The 19198-nt window shown below is 41.2% G+C and overlaps 1 protein-coding gene across 5 annotated transcripts in view; it reads left to right on the top strand.

The window, feature by feature from the left end:
* Positions 1-19198, top strand: part of TNFAIP8 (TNF alpha induced protein 8) — a 143252-nt gene that overhangs the window by 14546 nt on the left and 109508 nt on the right. The window contains exon 1 of one of the 5 annotated variants that reach the window (XM_055550214.1): positions 7414-7509. The exons of 2 other annotated variants lie outside the window; for them this stretch is intronic. In XM_055550214.1, coding sequence (XP_055406189.1) covers positions 7497-7509 — 13 coding nt within the window. In that variant the 5' untranslated portion in view covers positions 7414-7496. Of the gene's footprint in view, positions 1-7413; positions 7510-10563; positions 11099-11161; positions 12220-19198 lie in introns of those variants that run through there. 2 more of the 5 variants (XM_055550204.1, XM_055550236.1) reach the window with 2 other exon arrangements.

The following is a 19198-nucleotide window of genomic DNA, read 5'->3' as shown; positions in this document are numbered from 1 at the left end:
ACACCTTAGTGAATTATTATAAGATACTCATACAACTGTCACTCAGATCAAGAAATAGAACTTTGCCAATTTCCCCAAAAGTGCCTTTAAATACCCTCCCTAATCACATTTGCCTTCATCCCTCCAAAAGTAAATGCTGTCCTAACCTTTACAGTAATCACTTCCTTGCATCTCTTTATGGTTTTATCACCCAAGTGAGCAGCCTGATACACTGCAGTTTAGTCTTGCCTATTTTTTAAAACATGTGTGTCTTTTAAGTCTCTTATTTATTTTTGTTTGTGCCGGTCTTTTCTCTAGCTGCAGTGAGCAGGGGCTGCTCTCTAGTTGTGGTGCATGGGCTTCTCGTTGCTGTGGATTCTCTTGTTCCAGAGCACAGGTTCTAGGGTGTGTGGCCTTCAGGAGTTCCGGCTCTCAGGCTCTAGAACACAAACTCAGTAGTTGTGGAGCACGGGATTAGTTTCTCCGAGGCATGTGGGGTCTTCCTAGACCAGGGGTCAAACTTAAGTCCGCTGCATTGGGAGGCAGGCTCTTAACCACTGTACCACAGAGAAGTCTCTTTTAATCTATAGATTTCTTTAACATCCTCCCTCACTTAAAAGAATTTTTTTGTTGTTGTTTAAGGATCTGGACTATTGGATGTGTAGAGATTTTTTGTTTCTGTTTAGCATTTATTTTTCTTTATTTGACTGCACCAGGTCTTAGTTTTGTGGCACATGGGATCTTCAATCTTTGTTGCGGCATGCAGGATCTTTAGTTGAGGCATATGAACTCTTAGCTGTGGCATGTGGGATCTACTTCCCTGACCAGGTATTGAGCCCAAGCCCCACCCCCTCCCCCCCACATTGGAAGTGTAGAGTCTTAGCCACTGGACCAAAAGGGATGTCCTTCCCACAGTCTTATTAACAAGTGCCCTCCTGGCACACTTCAGGCTATGCCTTTGCCTTCTATTTCCTTTGTCTGGATCCAGAGGATTGATCAGACTCAGGTTTGATTCTCTTGCCCAGATTAGAGGTGCTGTTGGATTCTTTCACTGGAAGGCACACGACATCTGATTTTTCCACTCTTCTTTTGCCTTTAGAAGCTGTTGATCCTTAATGTCTTGACCTATTAATTCTCTGGAGATTGCAAAATAGTGATATTCTCATTCTACCATTTTGCTTTACTTTATTAGCTGGAATAATTTTATAAAGATTGATATCCCTTCAATCTGTTATTTGATTACACAGTGTGCAGCTTACATAGGGGAAAAAAACAGGATAAATGCTCAGTCTTTTCGTTTGACTTATTCAGTTCCTGAGAATTAATTGGTTTCCTGTCATTCTCAGGAGGTGACCAATTAGGGTGTTTTTTAAAATTACCATGATCGTGGGATTAAAAATACTTAATAAGGCTCAAATTATCCCATCTTTGACTAGTGGGAACTTCTTCAACTTGGCTCCTGAGTCCTTCTGACATGATCTTCAGTTCAGTTCAGTTCAGTTGCTCAGTCGTGTCCGACTCTTTGCGACCCCATGGATTGCAGCACGCCAGGCCTTCCTGTCCATCACCAACGCCTGCAGTTCACTCAAACTCATGTCCATCGAGTCGATGATGCCATCCAGCCATCTCATCCTCTGTCGTCCCCTTTTCCTCCTGCCCCCAATCCCTCCTAGCATCAGAGTCTTTTCCAATGAATCAACTCTTCGCAAGAGGTGGCCAAAGTACTGGAGTTTCAGCTTTAGCATCATTCTTTCCAAAGAACACCCAGGGCTGATCTCCTTTAGAATGGACTGGTTGGATCTCCTTGCTGTCCAAGGGACTCTCAAGAGTCTTCTCCAACACCACAGTTCAAAAGCATCAATTCTTTGGTGCTCAGCCTTCTTCACAGTCCAACTCTTGCATCCATACATGACCACTGGAAAAACCATAGCCTTGACTAGATGGACCTTTGTTGGCAAAGTAATGTCTCTGCTTTTCAATATGCTATCTAGTTTACCTTCCATAATATCTAGTCTTAAGGTGATCCAGGATTGTCTTGTACATTTTTTGCCTAGACTTGGGTTCAACTATTTCTTCAAGAGACTTTGGTTTCTTTTAATGAGAATGATATTTTAGGACCATAACCACTCACTGGAATGGTCATTGTCTGTAGGCTCTTTCATTGGTCAGAGCTAAGAAAATACATATGCATTTACATACAAACATATATACACATATAAAGATGAAATACTCTGTGAGTTCATATTGATATTTCCAGCTCAAAGTCAAGACTGTGGGGTTTTGTTTAATGTTTTCTATGTTGCAGTTGTATTTGCTTTCTTTCATACTTAAAATCTTTGCTTTTTAGTCCCAAGGGAGATAGAATATCTTTTAATTACCCATTTATTATCCTATATTACACATACATCAGTCTCCAAATAATCAGCTATGATTAATGAAAACAGTAAAAGTAATATATTTGGCATGTCCCTACTCGTTCTTCCCCAATTTTGTAAATGGTTGTACTATGTCTACACTGTCAGATAATATAGCCATTATATACTAGAATAGATCCCTTTCAGTGTTCATTCAGTCATATCTCTACAGGTAACTATATATGTCATGCTTATCATCGATCCTCATATCACTATCTCTACAAATTTTGATTGAAGCGGTTTCTCTAGTGGATTCCTTAGGTAAGGCTCATGGGAATAGTATTCTGTAATTTCTTTTTTCCTCCTAATTTCTTGATAAAATCATGACCTTTATATTAAAGGTCATTTTTTCTGGGTATAATCTACTTGGCTCACATTTTCTTTCCTTGAGAATCTTAAATATGTTACTCCACTGTCTTCGGACAAAGTATCATTGTCAAAAGTCTGATGATGATGATAATTTAATTTAAATAGCCTCTATAGGTTGCTTTTGAGAGCATCTACTACACATCTTTCCCCTTTAATCTGCTATCTGTCTAGCCTTCCAGCACAGTGGTTAGTGAGCTAGTATGTTACCAAGTCCAAGTTTATGACTTGGACAACCCTGGTGCCAAACAATCTCTCCCTCTCATTAACCTAAAATGATGAGCCACTTGCTCCCAGTGACTATGGCTTTTTATTTTTGTAACCTCAACTGTACCTTGTAATGGATAAAGAGCACTAAATATATCCTTTTTCAAGAAATAAATGAACTGGAAAGGTGTGTTTTTTCCCCTTTCCTTTAGCCTGTTCAGAACTGCCCCGCCCCTTTGGCTCTTTTCCTCCAATCAGGTGCACCCTTGCCTCAGACTCAGCTGTGCTCACCATGGAGGCGCTTCTCTGAGCAGGTATGTGAGCGCTGCACCTGTGGGAGGGACCTTGTCCCTGACCTCCCTGCATCAAGTTGTTCTCATGATACTGCTTTCTCAAGATGAGCACTAGGAACCCGTGGCTCACAGAGTGTTGGCTCCACACCGGACACCACCATGGTCCCCACGCCTGCGTACCTGCCCTCCCCATGGTCAGTACTTTGTTTCTCACTGTGAGTGTTATGGCCCGGGCCCCTGCATCTCTGAGGGTGCCTGACCTTTCCTTTCCTGGCTGGCCTTTTTCCTCTTTCCTTTTTGATCACCAGAACCAGTGGCAGGACATTATAATGGGAGCCCTTGCCCAGACATGATCCCTGATTTTCTTATACACAAACACACTCTTTAGTTTTTGAAATGGAAATGCCAATTGGTCAGCATTGATACCACCTTGGCCAAAGCCCCTGCTGCTTGCTTCTTTATTCCCTGGGTCAGCCACACATTCTGTTTATCAGTTGAGTTTATGACCTTTGACCTCTGTTACCTCGTGATTCTCTGAGCACTGTCATATGGGTATGACCTTACCCGATTTTAGACTTGACCTGTACTATGGTCCAGAGATGTCCCTGCCCTGGCTCTCCTTGTCAGGTCCTGGCCTGTGGTTGTGCTTTTTTTTTTTTTTCCTTTTTTCTGGAGAACCTCCAGGGTCTCCTGCATTGCAGGCAGATTCTTTACCAACTGAGCTATGAGGGAAGTCCTGGAGTATCTCAGACCCATGTAATTTAAAAAAGAAAAAAAAAAAAAAAAGAGCATTGTGGTACATGGCTTTTAAAAACCTGCACCTGCATTTTTTTTTTTTTTTCTTGTGATGAGAGCTTTGAAGATTTATGTGCTTGGCAACTTCCAAATATATACTACAATGTGCTCAATTGCTCAGTTGTGTCCAACTCTTTTCGACCCTTTGGACTATAGCCCACCAGGCTTCTCTGTCCATGGGATTCTTCAGGCAAGAATGCTAGAGTAGGTTGCCATTTCCTCCTCCAGGGGATCTTTCCAACCCAGGGATCAAAACTGAGTTTATTTACAGGGCAAAAATGGAGAAACAGACATAGAGAATAGATTTATGGACATGGGGAGATGGGAGGGGAGGGTGAGATATATGGAAAGAGCAACATGGAAACCTACATTACCATATGTAAAATAGCCAATGGGAATTTGCTGTATGGCTCAGGAAACTCAAACAGGGGCACTGTATCAACCTAGAGGGATGGGAGGGGGAGGGAGTTGGGAGGGAGTTTCGAAAGGGAGGGGATATATGTATAGCTATGGCTGATCCATGTTGAGGTTTGACAGAGAACAGCAAAATTCTTTAAAATAATTATCCTTCAATAAAAAATAATTAATTAAAAGAAAATCAAGTCTTTCATTGTAGGCAGATTCTTTACTGCTGAGCCATCGAGGAAGACCACATACTACAATATTATTGAGTATAGTCACCATGTTGTACATTATATCCCCGTGACTTGTTTATTTTTATAACTGGACATTTGTACCTCTTGACCCCCTACCCCCTTTATCCATTTTGCCCACCCCCCACAACCCTCCTCCCACCTGGCGACTCCATTCCATTCTCTGTATCTATGAGTTTAGTTTTATTCTGTTTGTTCATTTGTTTTGTTTCTTACATTCCACATGTAAGTGAAATCATATAGTATTTGTCTTTCTTTGACCTGTTTCACTGAGCATAATTCCCTCAGGATCCATCATGTTGTCACAAAGAGCAAGATTTCATTCTCTTATGACTGAGTAATATTCCATTATAAGGCTTCTCTGGTAGTTCAGTGGTCAAGAATCCACCTGCCAATGTAGGAGACACTGGTTTGATCCCTGAGTCAGGAAGATCCCCTGGAGAAGGAAATGGCAACCCACTCCAGTATTCTTGCCTGAGAAATCCCATGGACAGAGGAGCCTGGTGGGTTATAGTCCATGAGATCACAAAAGAGTAGGATACTACTTAGCAACTAAACAACAACAAATATTCCATTATATCTATCTATATATATATCTTCTTTATCCATTTGACTGTCAGTGGATGTGGTTGTTTCCATATATTGGTTATTGTAAATGATGTTGCAGTGAACACAGTGGTGCATATATCTTTCTGAATTAGTGTTTTCACTTTCTTCAAATAAATACCCAGAGAGGAATGGCTGGGTCATATGGTGGTTCTGTATTTATTTGAGGAACTGCCATGCTGTTTTCCACAGTGGCTGCACCAACCCAGATCTAGTGTTTCAAGTCTCAGTTGAGACAGACCTTGGAATGAGTCTATTGTTCCAAGGAATCTCCATAGGTAAATATGAACTTGTATAAAAATGTAGCTATTTTTTATTCCTCTTTTGTTAATTTAGCAGAAATCCTGCTGAAGGCTTTTTCTTCTTTTTCTATGCCCAGCTACATGTGTTTTTGTCTTTGGCCTCTGGTTGGCTCCTGGTAAACCAGCTCTGGTGGTAGACCCTCAGTATTCATCAAGCACTTACTATGTGCCAGGCATTGTACTAGGCTCAATAAATGTTGAGTCTCTACCAAATCCTCTATTGTTATTATTTCTATTGTTATTATTTCCATCTTAAAGATGAGGAAACTGAGACCATGAGAGTTTAAATCCTTACCCAAGGCCAAAACCAAAGCTGATATTCACATCCTTTGGTTCTTAACCATATTGCTGTACTTCCTCATGAAGAAATATAGGCTCAGCAAGGACCTTCTATGTAGCACAGGGAACTATATTCAAATATCTTATAATAGCATATAATGGAAAAGAATCTGAAAAAAGCATATATATACATGTATGCTGCTGCTGCTGCTAAGTCACTTCAGTCGTGTCCGACTCTGTGTGACCCCATAGATGGCAGCCCACCAGGCTCCCCCGTCCCTGGGATTCTCCAGGCAAGAACACTGGAGTGGGTTGCCATTTCCTTCTCCAATGCATGAAAGTGAAAAGTGAAAGTGAAGTCACGACTGAGTCAATTTGCTGTAACCTGAAACAGTGTTAATCACCTGTAGGTCAATTAAAAAAAAAAAAAAATGAAAGAAACACAGGCTTTACTGAGGAAGCTTGTAGGTCTTGCCCAAGGTCGGTAACCTTGCTGGACTCCAGGGGTTGGAAGGTGGAGCTGATGGCTCTATGATGTTTAGTTCTTGAACAGACTTCTGTCAGAGCTATTCAACACCCTTGATTTAGGCTGTGCAGCATGAATGGGAAGGGAGTGGGGAGTAACAGAATTATGGCTCCAGAGTCTCACAGCATGGGGTGGTCCCAGGTTTGAAAATCCATTATGAGACCTGCAGACAACCTGAGCGCTGCTTGTCTTGCTGATAACAGGTCAGTGGTGTTAGCACAAGGGGTGGGAGAAGGAAGGTGACACTTCAGTGTGTCAGTATTGACAGTTGGTAGACATTCTAGTAGTGAATTTGGTGGAGAAAGGGTTTTAAATTATCTAAAATAAGATTTGTCTGTGCTCTCTCTACAGATGTTCTCATTATTTTTTTTTTAAGCGTGATTGCTTCTGTCCAGGGAAATATTATAGACACATTTTGCTTATGTGATATTTCTGAATGATTAGCAGAGGATGCAGATATTTTTGGGCTTCTCAGGTGGTGCTAGTGGTAAAGAACCTGCCTACCAGTGCAGGTAAATGTAAGAGACATGGGTTCGATCCCTGGGTTGGGAAGACTCCCCTGGAGGAGGGCACAGAAACTCACTCCAATGTTTTTGCCTGGAGAATCCCATGGACAGAGGAGCCTGACACGCTACTATTGGATCACAAAGAGTCAGACACGACTGAAGCAACTTAGCACACAAATGTTTTTTGGTTCTGTATAATGGAGAAGGCTCTAGATAGGTGTGTGGAAGGTGGGCTGTGTGGTGACCTGCTAGGTGAGTTTGCTGAGACAGTCGTCCCTCTGGGTCATAATCACCACATCTGAGAAATGTCAGGTATAGACTGGATAATCTCTAATCCCTTCAGCTCTGAAATTCTGTGATTCTGATTGTTGATTGTTGTCATCTGAATTTTTCATTGCCATTTTAATCATGGAAACCAAGCCACTGGTAGAGCAGGAAGATAGAGCCCTGGATTTCTCCTGAAGGAATACCACCCTGCCTCAACGTGGAATGAGGAATTCCATACCAGAGGCTCAGGGTGGAAAGCTAGAACTCTGGCCCTGAGTCTTTCCTGTAGGCTCCAGCACTAAAATGAGATACTCCTGTGAGTAAATTTATTTTTAGGTTATCTTTGTGTTTCCCTTCATTGCTAAGGTATGTGACTGCTAACTATATGAATATCTGAGGAAATTTGCTAAATTATGTCTTACACCAGAGAGCCCATCTGTGACTATCCAAGAAACTGATACAAGTGACCACAAGTGAATTTGGTTTGAGACTAAAAGAGTTTATTGCAGTGTTGTATTTAAGAATAAACAAAATGAAAACTTTAAACAACTTAAATATGCACAAACAGCTTATATACATTACAGTACTTCCATGACATGAAACATTATGCAACTTTAGAACAAGGTTGGTCTGTGTGTACTGATGTGGAAAGATCTCTAGGACAGATTAAATAGAAAGCAAAATAATGATCTCATTATGTTTTTAAAAAGGCATATTATGTGTTTAAGAGTGCATAAGCTTTTTCAAAGAATGAACAATACACTATTAATAGTGGAATTTGGATTTGAAGGAGAAAAAGGAGTTTAACTTCATTTTATACCTTCTATTGTTCTTAAATTTCATAATAAAAATACATTTGGTAAAGGAGAGAATTTAGATTTCAGTTGAGTTTTTGAGGCAGTCTAATATTTCCTTTAGTGTTAGTTGCTCAGTCGTGTCTGACTCTTTGCAACCGCATGAACTGTAGCCTGTCAGGCTCCTCTGTCCATGGGATTCTCCAGGCAAGAATACTGGAGTGGATAGCCATTTCCTTCTCCAGGGGATCTTCCAGACCCAGTGATTGAACCTAGGTTTCCCTCACTGCAGGCAGACTCTACCATCTGAGCCACCAGGGAAGCCCACTACTTTCTTAGTAAACCAAGTATACTGAGCAAAGCAAGGTGTTGTCAGTAAACACTAGTCTCCCAGTATTAGGTAACCCCCTACCTCCTCAGCCTTTACTGTCCTCTTCTTAACACACAGCTCTCAGATTACACATCCTCTAACCCCAAATTGTCAGTGGCTCCCATTGTCTGTCTTAAACAAGTCTTGGAAGTGCATTATTGTGGACCAGTGGCTCATGGGCCTGCTGGTTCGTCATCCGTGTATTCGGCAGTATTTGTCGAGGACCTGCTGGGGACAGGACACAATGCTAGTTCCAGGATGTGTAGGTGATGGGTGTGCTTTTCAGAAACTGTATATGACTTCTTGGAGCCTCAATCTTCTCACTTGTAAAACAAATTGTTGGGATTAAATAGAAAAGCAAATGCAAGACTCCTTGCCCAGGCCCCAAAGGACAATATTTGCTTGCTTGCCTCACCCTTCTCTCTGTATTGAAGGCCAAGTCTGATCCCCACTACTCTTCTGCATATTTCCTTTGGTTCCCATTCCTAAACTGTGCATTGTTCTAGCACACAACCCACTATTCCTGCTTTCATTTTTGCTGGTTATATCCCCCTTGCTTGCATGCCCATCACTTCTCTTTCCTGGGCAAAGACTATCCTTCAGGATCTGGTTCATATGTTGCCTCCTTTATGCAACTTTTCCTGGTCCTGTTCTTTAACAGGAAAAGAGTCCAAGAATAATGTCTTCCTTTTAAGAATTTGAATAGCTCATTCTGGTCTCCCTATCTTTATGTCCTTTATATTATCACTTATGACACCGCACCTTAATTGGCAGCTGTCTGCCCCCTACTAAATATCTTTCCTGAGAGCAGTAACTAAGTTTTGTTCATGTCTAGAAGTCATCTGTCAGAGAAGGCAATGGCACCCCACTCCAGTACTCTTGCCTGGAAAATCCCATGGCTGGAGGAGCCTGGTGGGCTGCAGTCCATGGGGTCGCTAAGAGTCGGACACGACTGAGTGACTGACTTTCACTTTTGACTTTCATGCATTGGAGAAGGAAATGGCAACCCACTCAGTGTTCTTGCCTGGAGAATCCCAGGGACGGGGGAGCCTGGTGGGCTTCCGTCTATGGGGTCACACAGAGTCGGACATAACTGAAGCAACTTAGCAGCAGCAGCAGCAGAAGTCATCTGTGTCTCCATGTTCTCAGGAAATATGAATGACTTCATTTTTATGATTACACAAATATCATTTTTACTTTTCTTTAAAAGATTGGTGATGGTTTAGTCGCTAAGTCATGTCCGACTCTTACAACACCGTAGACTGTAGCCTGCCATGCTCCTCTGTCCACAGGATTCTCCAGGCAAGAATACTGGAGTGGGTTGCCATTTCCTTCTCCAGGGGATCTTCCCGACCCAGAAATAAACCCCTGGTCTCCTGCACTGTAGGTAGATTCTGTATTGACTGAGCGCGCATTTAAAGAATAGTATGAAACTAAAAATGAGGACATGTTCTTGAAATTCACTACCAACAGCAGGTTAGACAGAGTTTCTTTCCCCCTTCCTGGATTAATCTTGGAAATTGTGGAGTTGCTATTGCTGAAGAATATTCAGGAAAGGAGAGACCTCTGTCTAGGGTGGTCCAGGCAGTCACTGCCTTTGAGTAACTGGCTCATAAGATCTTGTCTGATGAGGTCAGATCTTATCCTGATAATTTTAAAAAGCAAACAAACTATACCCACTATAAGACAACTCCTAGCAGAAATAAAGGAGATGAGAAAGAAAAAAACTTAGGTTTCAGATGCGTGTGAGAAAACGTTTCATTTTTCATATTTCTTTCCAGCCTTATCCTTAGTTATACAGTATAGCTATGACCATAGCATATACACAGTTTAATGTTCTGCTTTTCTCTTAACATGATTTCCTACACAGTTTCCTATGTTTTTATGGGCATTTTGACTCTGTTTTCTCAGTGAAAGGATTGGAGTTCAATTGATACCTTTCTTGAGTAAGAAATGGAGACACTAAAGCAAAGATGTAGCCTGAGGAAATGTCAGCATTGTGTATTTTTAAAAGATGTGATCTTATTCTGATACTGCTGAGATATACTGGAGCACAAATATTATCAAATAATTTTATTAAATCTTGCAGCACAGTAAATGAGATTAAGACCATGAGCCACTTTAAAATGTTTTATTAAATGGAAATACAGCATCTTTAAGAGATTAGACAGACTTTTGCCTAAGCAATGGCTCTTTATTCACAAAAGCGTGTAGGGAACAGCTGGAAGGCAGCCTTTTCTTATCAGCAGGTTTGTGTAACTAGCTTCAAGTTGTTTGCTAATGAAGTCCAGGTCTCCCACAACTAATAGAACGGAATAATTTTACATAGAAGAATCAAACCCTAGCCTCCTTCTTCAGAAGAAATTAATTTGACTGGTGCCTGTAGGCAATGAGGTGTGTTTAACATGTGGAAATCATTAGGCTAAATACCAGAATCTCTTTGAGGTCTGTGGCTATAGTCTCTGAAGAGAGAAAAAGAGAGAGGCATTTAAAACCAAACTGTACAGAATTCTAACAAGCACTATATACTTATTCTTGGAACTAATCCTCTGTCTTTGGCCCCAGGCTAAATTGACTAGATTTTTTACTCCCTTTGTTGATTTCAAGCCACATTCACTCCTTTCTACAATGAGAACCAACTGCCCTTTAATGTGATTTTGTAGCTTTCCTATAGGGAGGTTCTTAATTATTTTGTTATTTCTATCATCTGTCAGAGTCATTCATATAAATGTCAGTTCAAGGTAAGTTTACCCTCTGGGCCAGCTCTCCTGTTAGGGATTGGTATATTTTATTATTTCAGATGGTCCCTGATTTACGATGGCTTGACTTAAGATTTTTTGACTCTATGATGGTGAGAAGACCATGTGCATTCTGTAGAAACTGTGGTTTGAATTTTGAATTCTGATCTTTTTCTGGGTTAGTGACAGATGGTGCATACTCTTTTGTGATGCTGGGCAGTGAAGCCCCCAGTCAGCCATGTGATCATGATGGTAAACTACCCATACACTTAGAACATTGGTGTATTCACACAACCATTCTGGTTTTCACTTTAAGTACAATATTCCATGGGCTTCCCAGGTGGCGCTAGTGGTAAAGAACCTGCCTGTCAATGCAGGAGATGCTGGAGACAGGGGTTCGATTTCTGGATCAGAAAGATCCCCTGGAGGAGGGCCTGGCAACCCACTCCAGTATTCTTGCCAGGAGAATCCCTATGGACAGAGGAGCTTGGTAGGCTACAGTCCATAGGGTCTCAAAGAGTCAGACAGGACTGCAGCGACTTAGCATGCATGCACGCACAATATTCCATGAATTACATGAGATATCTAACAATTATACAAAAGTCTTTATGTTAGATGATTTTATCCAACTAATGTACGAGTTCTATACACACTTAAGGCAGGCTAGGCTAAGCTATGATGTTCTGTACATTGGTGTATTAAATGCATTTTCAACTTATGATGGATTTATCAGGACCCCTATTGTAAGTCAAGGAAAATCTGTATCCTTGCTTTACTCTGCTTATTGTGCATGGGTGCCAAGTCCCTTGAGTTGTGTCTGACTCTTTGCAATGCTATGGACTGTAGCCCGCCAGGCTTCTCTGCCCATGGGGATTCTCTAGGCAAGAATACTGGAGTGGGTTGCTGTGCCTTCCTCCAGGGCATCTTCCCAACCCAGGGATTGAACCCGCATCTCTTATGTCTCCTGCATTGGCAGGCAGGTTCTTTATTGGCAGGCACCACCTGGAAAGCCCATAACTTCCTATAATTTAGCACAGGAATGATGATTGGATTTGTTTCCCAAAGGAGTGACTGCATCCTTGTGTGGTTTTCTATGGCTTGATCTATAAAAGGACCCACAAAAGGTTTGTCCTGTATTTTTTTTTTCTGTTTTCATTTATGGCTTAAAGAGAGGTATTCAGTCCTATTAGTCACCTAGACCAGCTGCAGTGAGTCCCAAGAAGACCTGCAACAACTCTGTTAGACCATGAGTTAGTCCGAATTCCAGCGACAACTTGCACTGGGCGAGGTCTCTAAAATATTAGAGGATTAAGAAGAAATGGTCTCAATGAGAGACCTATGAAATACCTTTGGTTCTGGGGATTCTACCAGATTTAGACTGCTTAGAAATGGCTGACCAACAGCAAACCCTGTAAGCAGTTCAGTTCAGTTCAGTTCAGTTGCTCAGTCGTGTCCGACTCTTTGCGACCCCATAAATCGCAGCACGGCAGGCCTCCCTGTCCATTACCAACTCCCGGAGTTCACTTGGATTCACGTTACTGTTTATTATTTCCAGTCTCCTCCCCCAAACCCCACTCCTATCCCATGCCTGACTCCTGCTCTGTCCCACTGTTTATGTATCACCTGTGACATTATGAAGCTGCTCTTGCCCTGGGATAAGGTATGAATGTCAAAGTGAGAGACGAGTCCTGAGGTAGAGATGAGGCAAGATCTCCCTGTACTCCTGGCATCCTGGCAGTATTTCCTGGCAAGAGGAGACTGGCTATCTCAAGAGGCCAGGATCTTGTGTAATAATGCGAAATATAGTGTTGGAGGTGCTCCAGGGAAGGAGATGGCATGTAAAGCTGATGGATTTTCAGTGGCTGAGATTGTGGGAAAAGGTGTTGAAGGACAGACCATCAGGAGCCTAGAGGGGATGGAACAGCATTAGGTATTTGTGTGTTCAAGGAACATGCAGCTGGAGCAAAGCCTGACAAGGTAAAAGGGGCAGGGCCTGTGAGGTCTTGAAGGTGAAGCTGAGAAGTGTGGAATTTTCTTTGATTCCTAGTGATAAGAACCAGGAGAATTTTTGAGCAGGCAAATAGCATAATCATTGTCACAGTTCAGCTTTAGTCTGTGTGTGAGCTTTAGGGTTTTGGTGCCCTTATTTCCCTTTTCTTCCTGGGTATTATCCAAGTTGTCAACTCTGTAATTTCTAAAATTCTTTAACACTTCTCCCCATGCCCCTTAATCACATACTTCCTTGTACTGTTTAACTTTTCATGCTTTTGTCTTATCACAAGTAGATTATAAGGGTCATAAGGGCCATATCTTTATCCACTTCTATTTCCCCTGCTGTGCCTAGTGCACTGGGTGCCCAATAAATATTTGCTGATTGGATAATAGCAGCCAATTACTGTATGTAAGTATAGCCACAGCTTCCTTCCTGTGGGGCATAATTTAGAGCTAAACATTTTTCAAGAGAGAGAGCAATCATAGTGGATTTGATTTATGTAGGTTAAAAAAAAAGAAATATTCAGAATCAGTTTTGTGATCTTGGTGTTTGCCAACATATTTTTAGGAAACTTAGGATAATGCTTTTATTTTTAAAATCCCATGGATTATTTTCGGCTTCAAACAGAGCTCTTATTTTGCCTAAATTAGGCAAATGGAGTAATAACCAGCCACAGAGTGAAGTCAGGGCTGCTTGACTCTTTGAATAGTGAAAGGTAGCCTTTTTTCGTGCACATGTAAAGACACTGATGGAATGAAACTCTTGTTTGGGATTTGGGGCAGGGTTTTATCTCCTCCATTTCCTAATTTGAATGAAATTTTCTTTGTCCCTGTAATTTCATTTACCAAATGTTTCATCACAGTCTCATGATTGTTGGAGACTTCTGCTTTCAAGCTATCAAAGACAATTTGCTTTCTTCTCTTGAAAATCCCCCTAAACAATTGAAAAGGGCAAAAGATCAGGATATTTTCTGCATACTCTATTCTTATAAACCTAGGAGATGTCTATAACCCCAAACCACACAGAACTTGAAGAAGGAAAGCAGATGAAGTGATGGCAAATGAGTTTGCAGAGAGAGATGGTCAAGAATAAAATGCTTGTGGGAGAGTGAGGAGAGAGGACCAGAAGTCACTGATGTACTCACAGAATCCCAGGAAGGCTCAGAAATAAGTTCCCAATTCCCCAGGGGTGAGACAGAAGGCCTTAGGATGTTTGTGGGGAGGATGTGAGAGTTGACAAGAGGTATAAGGGCATCCTACATTGACTAAAGAGAGAAGTTCTTCAATAGCAGCTCTGGAACAGAGAGAATGACCAATCCAGAATGGGGCAGAGTGAAGAGGGCTCCATGAGGGAGGTGGGTGAACAATGAAACTGACTAAAAAAGAAGGAAATGGAAGTCTGGGTTTAAATCCTATCTCGATCACCAGTGAACTATGAATAAAGCAAATCAGTTAATGCCTCTGGTCTTCAGATTCCTCTTTTGTTAAATAAAAGGTTAGAACATGTGATGTTTAAGGGCCATACAAACTCCTGAGATTTTGACATGATGTTGGGTAGAAAGCAATAAAACCCCAGTAGTTCCACTTCTAGGCATCTGCCAAAGAGAAACAAAAAGATATTCACACAAACACATCTAAGAAAATATTTGTAGAAGCATTAGTAAGAGCCCCAAACTAGAAACAGCCTAAATATCCATCAGTTGGTAAATGTTTAACAAAATGTGACATATTTATACAATGGAATACTATTTAGCAATTAAAAAGAAGGTACTATATATGCTATAACATGGATGAACCTTGAAAATATTATGCTAAGTGCAAGAAACTGGATACAAAAGACTGTATTGTAAGATTGCCTTTATCTGCAATGTCCAGAAAAGGCAAATGTGTAAAGATAGAAAATAGATGCATGGTCGTCTGAAGCTGAAGTGAGAATGGGGATTAAGGGCAAACAGGCACTTGTGGGATGATGACATTTTCCAAAACTGGCTTGTGGTGATGGTTGTAGAACTTTCTAAATCTACCAAAACTTATTGCATTGTACATTTATCATTAAATTATACCCCAGTGAAGCTGTAAAAAAGAAAAGATAACCAACCAACAAAGGGTAAGGGATGGAGAGGTGTAAGTGATTCAAGATTGGCAACATGCTGATTATTGTTGAGGGTGAGGATGGATAGTCAGGGCTTGTTATATTTTTTCTTTCTACTTCTGTGTATGTTTGAAATTTTACATAATAAAACAGTCTAAAGATACAAGAATAAGGGAAAAAGGCAACCACAAGCCTATTCTGTGGGTGTCAGGTAACACTTGTGATATGTATTTTACATGTGAGAGTAGGGAATGTTATAGACATGCTTAGGATATACGTTAAACCCCGTTGACAGCCAATCTGTAGTATATCAAGTCCCCTTTTTTTCTTTTTTAACTTAAAAAAACTGAGATCATTATTGATGTACTAGATGTACAATATTATATAAGTTACAGGTGTACTTATATAGTGATTCACAATTTTTAAAGGTTCTAGTTCACTTAAGACTATTATTATATTTGGGGGCTATATTCCTATCAAGTCATTTTTAATGTGGTAGCTCTTCCCTTTACCTCAGCAGGCACTTGAGAAAAGCATGGTGACCACATCATCAGAAAGAAGGTTTCGTTTTTATCAGCATGTTCTGTTTAAGTAAGTGTTACACATTTTAGAGAGGATAAAGTTAAAATAGGCTTTCTGGCTCTACAGGGAACCCTCCATCTTAGAAAAGTAGACCATCTAAAACCATGTCATTTGTAATAGTTATCAATAGCTAGATTTTTTTTTTATAGTTGAAACTTAGAAGCAATATCCCATTGCAGAGGCTGTCTGTTGTCAAAAGTGGGTATAAGAATGAGTATTGTTTTTCTTGTTTACTGAATGCTTGTGCGTGTATGTGTGCATAATCGCTTCACTCATGTCCGACTCTTTGTGACCCTACGGACTGTAGCCTGCCAGACTCCGCTGTCCATGAGATTCTCCAGGCAAGAATACTAGAGTGGGCTGTCATTTCCTTCTCCAGGGGAATTCCTAACCCATGGATCAAACCCATGTCTCCTGTGTCTCCTGCATTGCAGGCAGATTCCTTACCTATCGAGCCACTTGAGAAGCCCACTGTATACTTGTACAAGGATCTGTTTTTAAACATCATATCAACATTCCGAAGAAGATCGCTTTTTTGTTCTTATTTTATGATGAGAAAAGTTAAGGCCAAGGAAGCTGAATAACTTGCCTGAGACCGAGCAGCTGATTAATGTTCGGGCTGGGACCACCTGAGACTCTATAGATTGTGCTCTCATGGGTTTTATTCTCGCGGTTGTATTGGAACATATTTTATGTCAGAGGCCTTTCTTCCACAAACCTCAGGCTAACTTGTGTGGTGCACTCCCTTAGTGGAGTGGACGTGAGGTGGATGAGAAATAGGACGAGGCATTCTTCTGGGGTGAGGCTATATATCCTCAGGGCACATGTCGATCCCTGTTATGGCAGTGACCATCCTGGTGGCAGATTTTAGGCTGCCTTATGCAAGAAATGTCACAAATGATTCCTGAGCTTTGATTTGAAAGTGATGGAGACACTTGTCTAAAGTCAGATCCCTATATAACCACGATTATTATTTCTCACTTGTCTCTTGGCTTCCAGTCCATTCTTGAACTTGCCACCGAGTTGTGTTACTTCCATGTGTAAAAAACCATCAATTAATAAACCTCATTGTCTACAGAGTAAAGTCTGAAATCTTTAGTGTTCAGAGCTCCTCATATTTTCTTCACCCTATCTTTCTACTTTCCCTCCCACTGTTTTCCTATCAGATACCCTATGCCCATGACATCTGGTATATTCCACAGTTTGTACTCCTTTGCATATTGTTTTGTTCCTGCTGACTATCCTTCCCTGATTCCCCCTTCTCTACTCGGCCAGCTCCTATTCAGCCTTCAAAGCCCCAGTGAAGCATCATCTCCTCTGGGAAGCCTTCTCTGATTTTTCCTTCATCAGCAATAGGCTCTTCCTTCTCTGGATCTTCATGATACTTTCTACACACCTCAATTACATGTGATTTTTGTAGTTATGTATGTGCCTAAGCTCCTTCAGGCTGGAGACCTGGTAGCCCCATCTTTGTGTCTTGTCACCCACTTCTCTGTCTGGCATTTACTAGGCCCACGGAGAAGGCAATGGCACCCTACTCCAGTACTCTTGCCTGGAAAATCCCATGGATGGAGGAGCCTGGTGGGCTGCAGTCCATGGGGTCGCTGAGGGTCGGACACGACTAAGCGACTTCCCTTTCACTTTTCACTTTCATGCATTGGAGAAGGAAATGGCAACCCACTCCAGTGTTCTTGCCTGGAGAATCCCAGGGACCGGGGAGCCTGGTGGGCTGCCGTCTATGGGGTCGCACAGAGTCGGACATGACTGAAGCGACTTAGCAGCAGCAGCAGCAGCAGCAGGGAATGTTGGTAGAACTAATTTTTCCACAGAAATCTGATTTACACGTTTTAAAGACTTTTACCCAATGTCTTTACATGGGAAAAAAAAAAATGGGAACTGGCCTGGAAGTATCAAGATAAGATACTTACAATGTATCAGAAATACAGCCCTATTCCTTAAGGTAAAATATATTCAAGTATCAACCAGGATGCTAATGTTCCCAGTATGCCCTCTTCCCAGCTCCAGTGTCTCATCTAACTGTTTTTGTGGAGGAAGGTGTAGTCAAATGAGAGTCCAGGTACTGGACAGGGGTGAGAAAGATGTGCCTAGGAATTTTCCAGTTTATTATAACAAAGAAGACACAACTTAGATTAAATAATTTCTAAGGTCCCATCAAGCTCTGAAATATTTTTCGTTGTTTTAGTCTCCATCTTTTAGCAAATAAGAGAAAGGAAATTTTGGTTAATCACTCGCTAGATATTTTGAATCATAGGACCATATGTGGTGACCTATTCGGGGTCAGACTGGCCAGGTCTTTGAACTTGACCTTCAAACCATCTGTTTGAACCATCCGTATGTTCAGATCATTTGGTTCTAAGCTGTAGCTTGTGTGACTGCTTACTAGTATTTTATGGACAAGAAGATTCATGTGCTTTCATGGTGATAATCCCAATAGATTTATATTTCAGGGGAGATAGTCTAGAAACATGGAACCTTTTTATGAGAGAAAATAATTTCTAGAAACTTGAACAGTTTTTTTCCCTCCTCTGCTTCTAGTATGTTTCCTGCTAGTCACTGGGTAAGTGTTACAAGTAAAAATTCACCTTTCTTTGGGAAGGATGAGCTGAAAATGATCTCTGTTTCCCTTGGAAAACTGGTTTGCAGAACTGTCAAATTATTCATCCATGTTGAGTGGGAGAGCCATCTGGTTTTCCATGGTGCTCCCCCTCCTTTTTCTCATCATCATTTAGTGGACATTTTATGAGCTCACGTGGAGGGTGTTGCTCTCCTGACCATCATCTTTTCATCTGGGTTAGCTGGCTCAGTGCATTAATTTCCACTTTTAATTAACACTTTAAGCATATGAGCTAAGATGGTTCACCTACAAAAACAAATGAAAATGCCAAACGGCAAAGCAAAGCAGGTTTCCTGTCATGTGCTGGGGAGAAAATAACTCTGAACTTTCTCCCTGCTCTTCTTTTGCATCACCCTTGAAGGAGAGAGACTTCCTAGTTGGATTTCCCACTTCTCGTTTTATATTTGCTATTGTACATTATTATACTTTGAGCCACTAAAACTATAATTTCTGCCTTCATTCATTTGATTTTTATTATGTTTTAGAACATTGCATGGGGAGATCTACCTGTCATGCCTGCCATATCCTACTCTGCTTCTCTTCTCTGAAAAAAAACTATTTCTGTGCCCTAGAGCCCTGCAAAGCAGAAACCACAAAAACGGGGAAAATTGGGGAACTGGGGCCTGGTTTCTGGGTGAACTCCTTTAGGGGAACAGCTCTGCAGCCAGAATAAACATTCCACTTTGGTAGAGATAACTACTTGGTTTTCCATTACCCACGCCAGTGAGGTCATAAAGAGTATGGTTACTTTAATGAGCGTCGTGTTTTGTTTAAAGTGTGTATTGCTTGGTAGAAAATGCTC

This window comes from Bubalus kerabau, chromosome 1 (assembly GCF_029407905.1).
Source record: "Bubalus kerabau isolate K-KA32 ecotype Philippines breed swamp buffalo chromosome 1, PCC_UOA_SB_1v2, whole genome shotgun sequence".
NCBI classification, from domain to species: domain Eukaryota; kingdom Metazoa; phylum Chordata; class Mammalia; order Artiodactyla; family Bovidae; genus Bubalus; species Bubalus kerabau.
Note: the sequence above shows the minus strand (reverse complement) of the source record. Positions and strands in the feature narration are given on the sequence as shown.